Genomic DNA, 13,439 nt, shown 5'->3' on the forward strand with positions numbered 1-13,439 from the left:
ACAATGCTAGGTACATAAGAAGAATTCCAAACAAAAGATTTCAGTCACTTCAATGGTGTAAACTATACGAGAATCAACACTGGCAGCTTCATGCTACCATTTCTAAGATGGTTTTATGCAGTTCTGCAAAGAGATAATCTGTATCAGAATGAATTACTGCTTTGATTTCACGGCTAGATACAATCAAAAGCTTTTGTCCCAGTAACAAAAAAGTGGTATTTGTGTAATATCCAACGCACACAAAATGGCTTCAGCCCTTAAGTAGCATGGTTTAAGGAAAAAAAGGGAAAGAGGTGGCAAGTAGGTTCATATTCTGACCACTGAAACTCAGAATCCATCCTAGAGATCAATACTGTACAGACCACTGTCTATCTGGAAGTGGAGGGCAAGGGGAGCAGAGGGAGCAGAATAGAAAGAGTTGTCATAATATCAAATATGTTGTAATGTCAAATATCTCCAACCCTTCCAGCCAAATTGAAAATACCAGTAAAACCATCTGCAAAGAAGGGAGTAAATGGCTTAAACTTTTGTCCCATCAATGTAAGTACGCAAGTCAAACACCACTGAAGCATCTGTTTTTAAAAGAAGTACAAGAAAGGTGGCAACAGACAACAGTTTTCCCTTTATAAACACAACAAAGATGTGTGCAGTGCAGGTATTTTTGTAAGATTGACCTTAGCTGTGCAATATTTAAAGGTCACATTCCTTCAGGACATAATTCAAAATGTTAGTAAAAATGCTTGCTAGGGAGAAAGTGATGTTCTTTCTTATAGGAAAGGATCTTTCCACATGATGGCAAGGTCATGCCTAGGAGACTCCCTCCTTCTCCTGACCTGGACATCTCTAACACACTGAAAATCCACTCTCTACTTCTTAGTCCTGCTGACAGTCTACACGGTAGAAATACCAAACATTGGATGTCAATCACAAGTCTAATATAAGCAGATGCAAGAACAGAGAAATACCCTATGACTCCCCACAGATAATCAGGAGATTCTTTGACCTGAATTAGCCAAACTAATTTTTCAAATGACCAAGAAGGCAACAGAAGGCAAGTAAGTCTCTGAGGGAAGATACCTTCAGTAAAACACATCTGAAAGATACCCTGAGAAGAGAGACACTGTAGGGTGCAAGAAGTCTTTGTAATGGTAGGATAGTTCTTTGCTTCTTCCCACACAAGTATGCCCAGGCAGAGACAGACAGACAGACACAAACACACATGAAGATTGGTAAATGCTAAACAAGCAGGGTACAGAAAAAAATTAACTCTACTTCAAGATGAACATTACAGTGTTCAGTGTGTCCACATCGCACAACTGAACACAGCAGGGAGGCTGCAATTCAGCCTTATCTTACACCAAAGCATTTAAAGGGCAGAGTGTAGTGGTCTAAGATTTTCAAAAAGTGGCCTAATACAAAGAATCTGAAACAGTTTAAGCTAATGACAAAGGCAGAAGCTTTCTGTCTTCTCTGAATTTCATTTCACTGCATGGCATCAGTGATGGATTCCAGGAGTGCTTTATCTGAGAACAGAACTAAAAGCAGACAACTGATGCTTGGAGTACTGCTTCTGTTTGACTGCTCAGCCAAGCACAGATGAGAAAAAAACAAGACGCTTCTTGGTGTGAAAACACACAGCCACAGAGCTTTGCATCTCGATGCACTGATTTCATTGAATGATCTTATACTTACAGTTCCAAACCTGAAAATTAGTTTCAGCTATAACACTAGAAAGAATCAAAACAGTTAGGAAGATAATGTAGAGCATCCAAAGGACTGTGGAAAAAGAACCCACTAAAATTTGCTTTGTTTACAGCTTACTGGTTACCCCAAACAGTATTCACAAGTAGTTTTCCAACGTAAGAAACACAAATTTTGCTATTATATATATATTTGAAAGTGTGTGCAAGAGAAAATACCAACCTTCAGCTTGTGAAGCTGGTGATCGTGCCCACTTCTTAATGCAGTTCAGGTGGAATACATGGTAGCAATTCTGACAGCTCCACACTGGGGCTACTATTCGGACCACCTCACAGCATACCATGCACTCGTACTTCTCTGTGGTCAGCTGTTCAATTAATGACCCTGCAAATAAAACACATACTTGTGCATGGAACATCAGCTAGCTGAGAAACAAAATTCAAGTGAAATTCAAGATTTCACTTAAACTATAACAGAACTTCTTTTTCCTGTATGGCTATCAAGCAAGATATTAGTTTACTCCTGGAAGATTCCAGTCTGACACTCAATAAGCATTTTTCTAGCTTTAGAGCAGGAAAACCAAGCACAAGATTCCCATAAAAGTGGCAAGAGTAATCCCTGTTGATGAATAACAACCATTCTGATCTTCCAAATTTGTTAATGGTTTTAAGCATGGCAGAAGTTTGAGATTTTACTCATCGCTTTATACGGGAAATTTATCTTCACCTAAAGTTTAAACTCAAAAGCTTAAAGCTCTTAACTACAGAAGGTTCGGCCAAAATTAAATTCTCATCCTTCTCCTTCCTGGAAGATCACACAACAAATATTAACAGTGAAGTACTTGGATTACTAAAACAAGCCACTCATAAACTGACTGCTTTAGGAGAGGAATTACTGGGAAAGAACAGTCAAAGTACAGGGCCTTTGAGCCATATGAAAGAACACAAAAAAGTACTTTGAAAATAAAGCAAGCACTCCACATGAAAGACAAAACAGTCTGACAACACAGTTAGATGTGCAACCGTAACAAAGGCACCACACAGTCTGGCAGAATTGAAGTTAACTCTCCCATCAAGCTAAGACACCCAAATACACCTTTGAAATGCTATTTAACCTATGGCTGTAGAATTTTAAAGATCTTAAGTGTGAAGTGTAAAAATGTACCAGTACCAATTTAGACAGTGCCAATACAAGGGAAGTTAGAACGTGAAGGACAAAAAATAGAAATACCAAAAGAAAAATGACTACCAATTCAAAACACGCTTATAAGACACGACTGAAAGCAAGCCCATGGATGCCTGGAAACTTGGAAGTATTAACACTGTTTGCCTTCCTGAACAGGATATAAGCACTTTCAAACTTCTTTTCCTGCCCTCCTGCATAAAGCACCACAAGATTTAGAATTAGCAGTCATTTCTGCTTTTGGTACCCCATGAATGTTACCTGTAGCAAAGAAAGCATCTCCATCTAAACCAGACTTCTTTTCTCCAGAAGACTAAAGCTATCTTTTCGGTACTCAGAAAGACTAGCTGTCCCACAAAGACTTAGACTCAGCCCCCTGAAAAATAGTGGCAGATATGTTTCCAAAATAGCTCCCAACTAAAGCATAAAAAGACAGATTGCCATTTTAGAGGAGGAAGTTCCCTAAGTTCCCTGCAAAAGATTGCTACTTCTCTTCCTGCTTATTGCATATGACCTTTTCCATGTCATAATAATGATGGGAGAAAGACTGAGGTATCTTTATGATTCAAGTAGAACCCAGGAGCATGAAAGTTAATGTATTTACGCTAGAAAGGCTCAAGGAGAATCTTGATCCTTGAGCTTCTTTCTCCTAAGGGAACGAAGTTACTAACTGAAGCAATCTTATGCTTCCTGATTATGCTACTACCTTCTCAGCTCTGAAAGCAAACAGACACTGAGAAGCACAATCTTCCAAAGATTCAATACCACATTTAACATAGCAGGAACTAGTCTACCTGTCTCTACCATTCCAAGCAGCAGAGACAGGGTTGAGATTTTTGGGTGGTTCAACTGGAAAAGGACCAAAAAAAAGAAAAGAAAAAAATAGGACAGTTTCCAGGCACTTTCTCTCAGTATCTTTTGATAGTTGCAAAAAACCAAAGAATTCCAGTTAGGAGAATACAGTTCTTCTATCTGTCATTTTCCTACTTCTACATAAAACATGAGGAAACTTGTTCTGCAAAAATCAGTTTTAGGATTGTCTCTCTCAAATCCCATTGTTCAGAATGCTTCAGAATTTTACTCCCGAATTCTGGCTCCCCCAACATAGATGTTTTAACATGGTGCCTGACCAGGCCACCACCTGCAGTTTGGTAGCGAAACAAAACAAAAACCAAACCAAACCAACAAAAACACCTTTAAACAAAATCTGTTCTTCCCTAGTAAACATAACAGAACATTTCCCCACTCAGAAACCACACATTTACATGTAATTCTACCCTCAGATACTAACCTCATGTGAAATAATAAGCCTCTTTAGCTAGTCAAATGTGAAGGCAGTTCAAATTATTCAAGATCATATTTTTAATACAGAAGTACAAGACACTCTGGAAAGCTTACCTGTATGAGTTTCTTTGTTTTTTGGTACATCACTTTGCTTTTTCCAGTACTGGGTCCAGCTGAAATGAAGTGCAGGTGCTTGATCCCCCTTTAGGAGGAACTTTCTTCCATTACATCTGACAGAATCAGACATCTGATGCCTCATGTCACTCGTCAAGGTTTCATCATTTTTGTGAACAGAGAGTTCCTTCTTCCTTTCATTTTTATCTTTCGGAGTATATGCAAGAGAAGACTTCTTACCTACTTTTGTATTTTTACTACGGTGAGAATCATGTCTTTTCTGACACTCTTTTTCTGCAGGGGGTTTATTCCACACAGGCTTCCGGGGATATCTTTTGTTTGCGTAATTGTAGCCTTTCTGCTCATCCACACCACCAACAGGGGCATCACAGAATGCCTTTCCAACAGATGATTCTGAAGAGTCAGACTGAGTCAAATCCAAAGATGGAACATTTTCAAACAGCTCTACTTTCTGTTTAGAGCTCACTCTCTTTTCCCGGTCATGTACTTGCTTTCCCTTCTCCCTGAAACCTCTTCCAGATACATGCATCAGGTGTGTTTTCTTTGGCTTTGCTCCTCTGCTATCAGCACTCGGTACCTCCCTGTCACTCTCTGAAGAGAGAAAGTCATTGTATCCTCTAGCAGGCGCTCTTCTCCCAGGTACTACTGCAGCATCTGAAACTCCTGGACCTGCAGCAGCATCAGCAGTACTTGGCTTTATCTTACTTCTAGCACATGTGCTGTCATTTCTTGATCTGTGCCATCTCTGGCTTTGCAAGTTGCGGTTCTTCAAACTTTTACTGTTACCAAAATACCGGTGGAAGTCTTCAGAATTCCCATACTGACTTTCTGGATTACAAATGCCATGATGCTTTGTGGAAGAGCTTTCATACTCCGTACCTCTTTCGGAAGACAAACTTGGAAATGGTAAATTACTTCTATTCAGATTACTGTTGGAGTCTTTCCTATCTTTGTTTGCCCAGTTTATATCTGTAGGTTGCCTTTCTCCTGGAATGGAATTAGCAGCATCAGGATTGAAATTCAAAGCACCTAAAAAGTGAAAAAAAATGAAGACGTGTATAAGACTATTAAATATTAAATACTACAAGGGTCTGTAGTGACAGGACAAGGAGGAATGGCTTTAAACTGAAAGAGGGGAGATTTAGACTAGACATTAGGCAGAAGTTCTTCCCTGTGAGGGTGCTGAGGCACTGGCACAGGGTGCCCAGAGAAGCTGTGGCTGCCCCATCCCTGGCAGTGTTCAAGGCCAGGCTGGACACAGGGGCTTGGAGCAACCTGCTCTAGTGGAAGGTGTCCCTGCCCATGGCAGGGGGTTGGAACTGGATGAGCTTTAAGCTCCCTTCCAACCCAACCCATTCTATGATTCTATGATTTCTCTGCAGTAAAATTACCGTACATGCAAAGGCCCAGAAGATAAATCAATCCCACACTTGACAGAACAACTGCAAACAAGTTTCCAGAAACTAGAGTTGAATCATACAGTGCTTTCTGGATGTTACCTTCTCTTGCCATCTTTTACAGAATGACCCAGAGTTAATGTAAGAGTATCAAAACATATGGTGAGGAAAAACATTTGAAGCAGCACTGACTCTCTACCTATTATTTTAACTTTTCAGTAGTGTGGAAATTAACATTTTGAAGGGAAGAACAAACCAGGACATTTCAAAGCATTAACATTTTTTTTTCCACTGAATTTCGCTTACTTTCAAATGAAAGAGTTTTTTTAAACCTCTAGGAATGGTCATAACTACTATGAGGGATTTGGTGGCCAAAGTAAAAAACATAACATACAACTTTGTGGAAGCGAAGCTTTAAGTTTCCTAAAAGTTAGGAACTTAAAATTACATTTAAGCATGTTCTTAACCACATAATCTAATTCATACTTTTTAAAGAGAGACTCAGTTGAAATCATTCTGGGGTTTTGTCTTTGCAAAGACAATATATGTAATGATTTTTATTTAATATATGGATATTAGTCTTACAATATAGTGTTATAAATGTAACAGTGTACTAGTATATGCTACGCTATATGCTATTCTGTTATCACACTAGATATAAAGGGCAAATGCAAAGTGTGTGTTTGGGGTTTTTTAAGCTGTAACACTAACCTGATTTTGAGACAGCAGGACGAGAACACTAGACAGAGGCCTTTCAGAACTGCTGGGGATTGAGTTAAGAATCAATCTTAACTCAAAGAGAGGGGAAATGGAGAGCGAGGTGCTGAGCTTTTCTCCCTGTTGCCCAGTGCCAGGGTGTGTGGGGATGGCTCAAAGCTGTATCCATCAGGAGAGGTTCAGACTTGACAGAAGGAAACATTCCTTTACCAAGAGGGTGGTCAAACCCTGGAGAGGTGGTCAATGCCCCAAGCCTGTCAGTGTGTAAGAAGCATTTGGACAATGCCCTCAATAATATGCTTTAACTTTTAGTCAGGCGGTTGGACTTGATCACTGCAGGTCCCTTCCAGCTCAACTATTTTATCATTAGGACTGTAGACCCTAGTACATACAAAATACTAGGCTTATACATCTGAAAACCTGGACTGCAAGCAGCTTCCCTGGAAGCAATCTATTTTTCTCATCTTAGCACATGTATTCTGTGTAAAGAACTCAAAATATAAAGTTGTCATTTTACTTTCTATGACTACACTTTCAGTTTTTCTAATGTTTTGTCAGTTTCTTTTCTATCACTAATGAAGAACACAAATTGGACTCCTTTGCCATTACAATGTAAGCAACAGTCATTCAGTATAGATTACTTAACATAGTTTCACGTATTTTGATTTGAAGACAGGCTGCCATCCTATAATTACATACCAACCAAATCAGAAGCAATCCATTTCATTAGCTGGTTTAAGAATTCTTTTGGATACCCTAAAATCTAAAGTCTGATGGATAGATACAAGGTAAACGAAATGGCTTCTTAATGTTTCATAAAAACATGTTTTCCAAAAACCACACAGCTTGCCTCTGAAAAGTACATTCTGTTATTAAATACCATTGTTTCTTTGGTTATGAAATGTGGTATGTAAAAACATATGCATGAATTACAAACAAATTGCTGCAAAGGGCTTTCAAATGAATGCAGTAAATAAGCGTGAGGAAGTAGATCTTGTAGATCAGTAAAACTATCTGATACTGACTTAAGAACATGCTGGACGTGGCTTTAAAATGCTGGGTTTCCAAAATACAAATTGACTTCTGCACGTGGCCTCCAAGAAGCATAACCAGGACTTGAAATGTAGCTGTGGAAGAGATATTTTTGAAAGCACTTTCCAAGTAATCTCTTAAGTTTGAAGAAACAGATGGGAAATCGGGATTCAGCTATTTAAAAGCACCTCCAAAATATGAATAATTCATTAGGACTTTTTATATCACCCATGAATAGGATTCCTGTTCTTACTGTCAGCTTTTACATTATGAAAAAAATTCCAAAGTGGTAAATTCTACTAAGACTTATTTCTGTCTGCCAAGACAAGTAACAGCAAAATACACATGCAAGTGTAATAATCAGTAGCTAACACGGGCTCAAATTTCCTCTGACACGTTTACATGTACATACACAAAAAGCCCAAGAAAAAAGGAACCTCCAAAGCCAGATTCCAGCCTGTATGTCTATAAAATAAACAAAGAAAATCACGGTAGCTTTAGAAACAACCTCTGCATTGCAGATTGTAATATCCTTAAGAGCTTGAATGTGAATTAAAACCAAACATATGAAACTCGTATGGTTTCAAGTCTGTTCTGCCACAACATTGCACACTGCACCATCTCAGCATTAACTGTGGAGGGAGACAGAATGCCCTGGCAAGGTCAGGTAGTCTGCGTGAACTGTGCTTCAGAAAAATCATTTGATAAGGCCACTTTTAAAAATACAAACCAAATTAGTAAGTACACGTCTCATTTTAATCAGTACAAGGTCTGCTGCAAAAACAGAGCTTATTTTGTGGACTAGTAAAGCCAAACTTAATAACTTAAGTACTTTTTTTTTTTATGAAGACATCAATAATGACAGTTGAAGGCGACACTTAAAGACATCATGTTTAAGTGACATTTCTTAGCACACTTTCACCAAGCTACATTCAATTAGATTTTGAAGAGCCATTAAACAATGCATTTTAATTAGGCCGAGACCGTACAAAGTTTGTAATTAAGACAGACGAAAAAAAAATAAATCTACTGAAGAAGTCCAGTCAGGCTGAAGGAGGTGATCCCGCCCCTCTGCTCTGCTCTCGTGAGACCCCACTTGCAGCACTGTGTGCAGTGCTGGTGTCCCCAACATCAGAAGGACATGGAGCTGTTGGAGCAAGTCCAGAGGAGGCCACGTGGATGATGAGGGGCTGGAGCACCTCCCGTATGAAGACAGGCTGAGAACATTGGGGCTGTTCAGCCTGGAGAAGAGAAGCTGCATGGAGACCTCAGAGCAGCTTCCAGTGTCTGAAGAGGGCTACAAGGATGCTGGAGAGGGACTCTTCATCAGGGACTGCAGCGATAGGACAAGGGGTGATGGGTTCAAACTGAAACAGGGCAAGTTCAGGTTAGATCTAAGGCAGAAGTTCTTCCCTGTGAGGGAAGAACTGAGGCACCGGCACAGGGTGCCCAGGGAAGCTGTGGCTGCCCCATCCCTGGCAGTGTTCAAGGCCAGGTTGGACACAGGGGCTTGGAGCAATCTGCTCTAGTGTGAGGTGTCCCTGCCCATGGCAGAGGGTTGGAACTGGATGATCTTAAGGTCCTTTCCAAGCCAAACCAGTCTGGGATTCTATGATAATGGGTACAACAGTCCACAGGGTAGCCCCTTAGGTGTCAGAGGTAGTACTTCTATATTATTAAATGCATTTAGCTCTAATCTCCTAGATAGAAAGAACTCTGGTTTTCCTTCTGCAGCTTCAGATCAATACAAAATTGGAACTAAATAAACAACACTGATTACTGGACAAGCACTTATTTTTAATTGACCTCTTAATTGTCTCTTAGTGAGACAGCCATAAAATCAACCAAGCGTAGTTGAGTACTGTGTGTCATTTTGGGCTCCACAATGAAAAGATATAAAAATATTAGAACGTGTCCAAAAAGGGTTTAAAAAGATGGTGAAAGAAGGGACAGCTAAGAATACTAGCTTTGCTCAGCACAGAGGAGACTGAGGGGTGAGCTCACTGCTCTCTACAGCTTCCTAATGAGGGAGAGTGAAGAGGGAGGTGTGGTTATAGTCCACCAAGGACCCTGAGGTCCCAATCTGCAGAACTGCTTCCTGGCTAGTTAGCCCCCTGGGTATACTGGTGCACAGTGCTATGCTTCGGGGTTTTTATGCTACTGCCCAAACTCAGCACATCCAGATTTTAAAGAGAACACAAAGTTTTAGCTAGCCCATTCCAAGATGACACAGGAGAAATATATAAGTAAGGAAAGAACTACAACTTTGCCGTAAGTAGCTTCATCATCCTAGGAGAAGCATCTACTACATAATGGATTCTGCATAAGGAGAATAAATGTATTACAAGTTTTCACTTTCCTGTTCACCCTTACAGTGGGGTATTCAATGCTTCATAGCAACTCCCTGGTATCTTCAGTTTAATGACACATTATACCATGTCTGTTGACCCAGCTGTCATTGTGAAGGCAAAACCCAAAACTACATTCAGCAGCACTTATGGCACAAAAAAAAAAAAATCCATTAATGGCTATTACCTGAAGGGGGCCTACAAGGATGCTGGAGAGGGACTCTTCATCAGGGACTGTAGCGATAGGACAAGGGGTGATGGGTTCAAACTGAAACAGGGCAAGTTCAGGTTAGATCTAAGGCAGAAGTTCTTCCCTGTGAGGGTGCTGAGGCGCTGGCACAGGTTGCCCAAAGAAGTGGTAAATGCTCTATCCCTGGCAGTGTTCAAGGCCAGGCTGGACAGAGCCTTGGGTGACATGGTCTAGTGGAACGTGTCCCTGCCTGTGGTTGGAACTGGATGATCTTAAGGTTCTTTCCAAGCCAAACTAGTCTGGGATTCTATGATTAAAAACAAATACCACCTGTCCCCTCTAAGTGCATAGGGCTGGAAACTAGAAACGTGTAACAATGTGAATAATCAGTTTAGAATTGCCTTGTTTCTTATATTCTCCCCCTTTGTCTCTTATACTCATTCCCTGAGTCTCAACAATCATTCATCACTGGCAAAATATCCCCAATGGGCTGTGCATCTGTCATGATCCAAAACTGTCACTCCTCAACCCCAACTGCTGCCTTTGATCTACCCTGAGAGCAGAAATATCTTTCATATTTAAGCTCACAAAGTCATACACTCAGTCTGCCCATGAAGTCGCAGGGGAAAAGCCAGTTCCCATCTTAATATTGTACAAGCACAACTTGAAACTTACCTATGAAATGGCTCTTCGTAACATAGTATGTATTACAATAACAAGTAATGAGCTCCAGGACAATATGACAATAACTGTGTTAGCTTAAGTATTGCAAAGCAAATGTAGAAATGGTGCATCATCCAGGCTGATCACTGCCAGTAAAGCTATTTTTAGCTCAGTACACCTATCTAAGACCCTTTATTCCAATACATATATGCTGTACAAAAGGTTTCAGGACCAGAGTTGACTTGCAGCCTGACAGCACAGAAGACAGACAAGCAGACATTTGCCTGCACCAGCTTCTCTTAACCGAAACTATCAGTCTCTGCTCTCTGAACCGTGTCCCAGGCCATTCCACTTCCCACAAGGCAGCTGTCAAGCCGAGAGAAGAGGCAGAGGATGCTATTTAAGATATAGGCTAATCAAAACATTTATCTGAATTAACATCAGAGTGCTACAAAAGTAGAGATTCATATTTTCTTCATCCCAGCAACAAAAGACCAGGATTCTTCCAGGCAGAAACCTAATGACTTTAGAAACAGCCAATTCAGTTAGGTCATCAGATGATCCCAAAGTGACACTGATTACCTGAGAAGTCTCCCCAGACTGCAAGAAAATTAAGAGACATGCTGAAAATACAAAATATCATGAATGACTCTGGGCAACCATGTTATTTCTAGCTACATGCTCAAGACACAGTTACATAAGGTTCTTCTATCATTAAACACCCATAATAAATGATAAACCATTAAATGCAAGGCTGGAATAAGAATCTTGAAAGGCTATTCCCCCTCCTCCTTAACAGCCACACAGGATAAAATAAAAATTAATCTGGACCTGCATCACAAAAGCCAACAGGTAAAAGAAAAAATGCAAAAACAACCCCAAAACCCCACCTTTCTTGCACTTATGATGTTCAATCCCAACCCAGGTTGGGTCCCTAAACTGCTCTCTACCCATGAGCCCCTGCCTACATCACAGACTGGTTTGGGTTGGAAGGAACCTCAAAGACCATCTAAGCTCCAATCATAGAATCACAGAAAGGTTTGGGTTGGAAGGGACCTTAAAGCTCATCCAGTTCCAACCCCCTGCCATGGGCAGAGACACCTTCCACTAGAGCAGGTTGCTCCAAGCCCCTGTGTCCAACCTGGCCTTGAACACTGCCAGGGATGGGGCAGCCACAGCTTCTCTGGGCACCCTGTGCCAGTGCCTCAGCACCCTCACAGGGAAGAACTTCTTCCTCAGATCTAACCTGAATCTGCCCTCTGTCAGCTTAAAGCTCAACCTGCCCTGTCCGGCCAGGTGAGGTGGCGCCTGCCCTCAGCAGCCACCTCCCGCCTGCCAGCACCGCTGGGCACGCCGCGCAGCCCGCGGGCTGGGACACGTCAGGCCGCCGTGTGGGCTCCGCGGCTGCGGGTGGGCACAGCGCAGCGAACTTTTCCAGAAGCCAACCGCCTCGCTGTGCTCGTTCGTCACACACCGAAGCTCGCACGTCCCTCCTCAGGCAAAGTTTCCCCCTCACCGCCGCGCCCGGCCCAGCCATTTTGGTCACCACAGGCACCCACAAGCTGCGGCGGGCCAAGGTGGGGGGGCGGCGGCAACAGGTGGTGTTGGTGCCGCAGCCCCGCAGCCCCCCGACACGGCAGCGCTCGCTCCACCGACACGGCGCGGCCCTCCCCCCGACAAGCCGCTGGGCGATGAGCCGCTCCCCTCCTCCACAGCCACCCCGCCCGCTCCGCCGAGCACAGGGGCCACACTCACCTGCGCCGGGCCGCGCCTCCGCCATGCCAGCGCAACCCCCTCCCCACGGCTTCGGCTTCCTGCCTGCCGCGCATGCGCAGCAGAGCCTGATCACCCCCCCCCCCCCACCCCGCTCCTTTAACACACCCCCCCCGGTGGGGGGGAGCGTTGCTGCGCGCGCGCAGCCGCCCCAGCGCTCCGAGCGGGCGGGGCGAGCGCGCGCCGGGGCGGGCGGGAAGGCGGGAGTGGGACTGCGGAGGGCGGGAAAGGCAGTGGCGGGACGGGAGTGCTGGCGATGTGCTGCGGTGGCTCGGCGGTCATGGAGTCATGGTGTGGTGCGGGTTGGAAAGGAGCTTAAGGTCACCCAGTTCCAGCCCCCTGCCACGGGCAGGGACACCTCACACTAGAGCAGGTTACGCCAAGCCCCGTCCTACCTGGCCTTGAACTCTGCCAGGGATGGGGCAGCCACAGCTGCTCTGGGCACCCTGTGCCAGCGCCTCAGCACCCTCACAGGGAAGAACTTCTAAATCTCCCTTGTTTCAGTCTGAACCAATCACCCCTTGTCCTATCACTACAGTCCCTGATGAAGAGTCCCTCTCCAGCATCCTTGTATAGAAACATAGAATCAACCAGGTTGGAAAAGACCTTTAAGCTCATCCAGTCCAACCGTTCCCCAGCACTGCCAAGGCCACCACTAACCCATGGCACTGAGGGCCTCGTCTACACGGGGTGTGAGCACTTGCAGGGACGGTGACTCCAGCACTGCCCTGGGCAGCCTGTTCCAATGCCTGAGCACCCTCTGGGGAAGGAATTGTTCCTCAGCTCCAGCCTAAACCTCCCCTGGTGTAGCTTGAGGCCGTTTCCTCTTGTCCTGTCACTTGTTCCTTGGGAGCAGAGACCGACCCCTCCTCACTGCAACCTCCTGTCAGGCAGTTGTAGAGAGCAATAAGGTCCCCCCTGAGCCTTCTCTTCTCCAGACTAAACCCCCCAGGTCCCTCAGCCGTTCCTCATCACACTTGTGCTCCAGGCCCTTCACCAGCTCCATTGCCCTTCTCT

General features: G+C 43.5%; 1 protein-coding gene across 7 annotated transcripts in view; it reads right to left on the reverse strand.

The window, feature by feature from the left end:
- Nucleotides 1-12,490, reverse strand: part of NFX1 (nuclear transcription factor, X-box binding 1) — a 51,093-nt gene extending 38,603 nt beyond the window's left edge. For 6 of the 7 annotated variants that reach the window (XR_003991394.1, XR_003991393.1, XR_003991391.1 and 3 more), the window contains exons 1-3: nucleotides 12,405-12,490; nucleotides 4,282-5,331; nucleotides 1,924-2,085 (exon numbers count right to left, since the gene is read on the reverse strand). Coding sequence is in view for 3 of the 7 variants with exons in the window: in XM_030485777.1 (XP_030341637.1) it covers nucleotides 1,924-2,085; nucleotides 4,282-5,331; nucleotides 12,405-12,429 (1,237 nt within the window). In the remaining 4 variants the exon portion in view is untranslated. Of the gene's footprint in view, nucleotides 1-1,923; nucleotides 2,086-4,281; nucleotides 5,332-6,410; nucleotides 6,985-12,404 lie in introns of those variants that run through there. The other variant, XM_030485802.1, reaches the window with a different exon arrangement.
- Between the last annotated feature and the right edge of the window lie 949 nt (nucleotides 12,491-13,439).

This window comes from Strigops habroptila, chromosome 1 (assembly GCF_004027225.2).
Source record: "Strigops habroptila isolate Jane chromosome 1, bStrHab1.2.pri, whole genome shotgun sequence".
NCBI classification, from domain to species: domain Eukaryota; kingdom Metazoa; phylum Chordata; class Aves; order Psittaciformes; family Psittacidae; genus Strigops; species Strigops habroptila.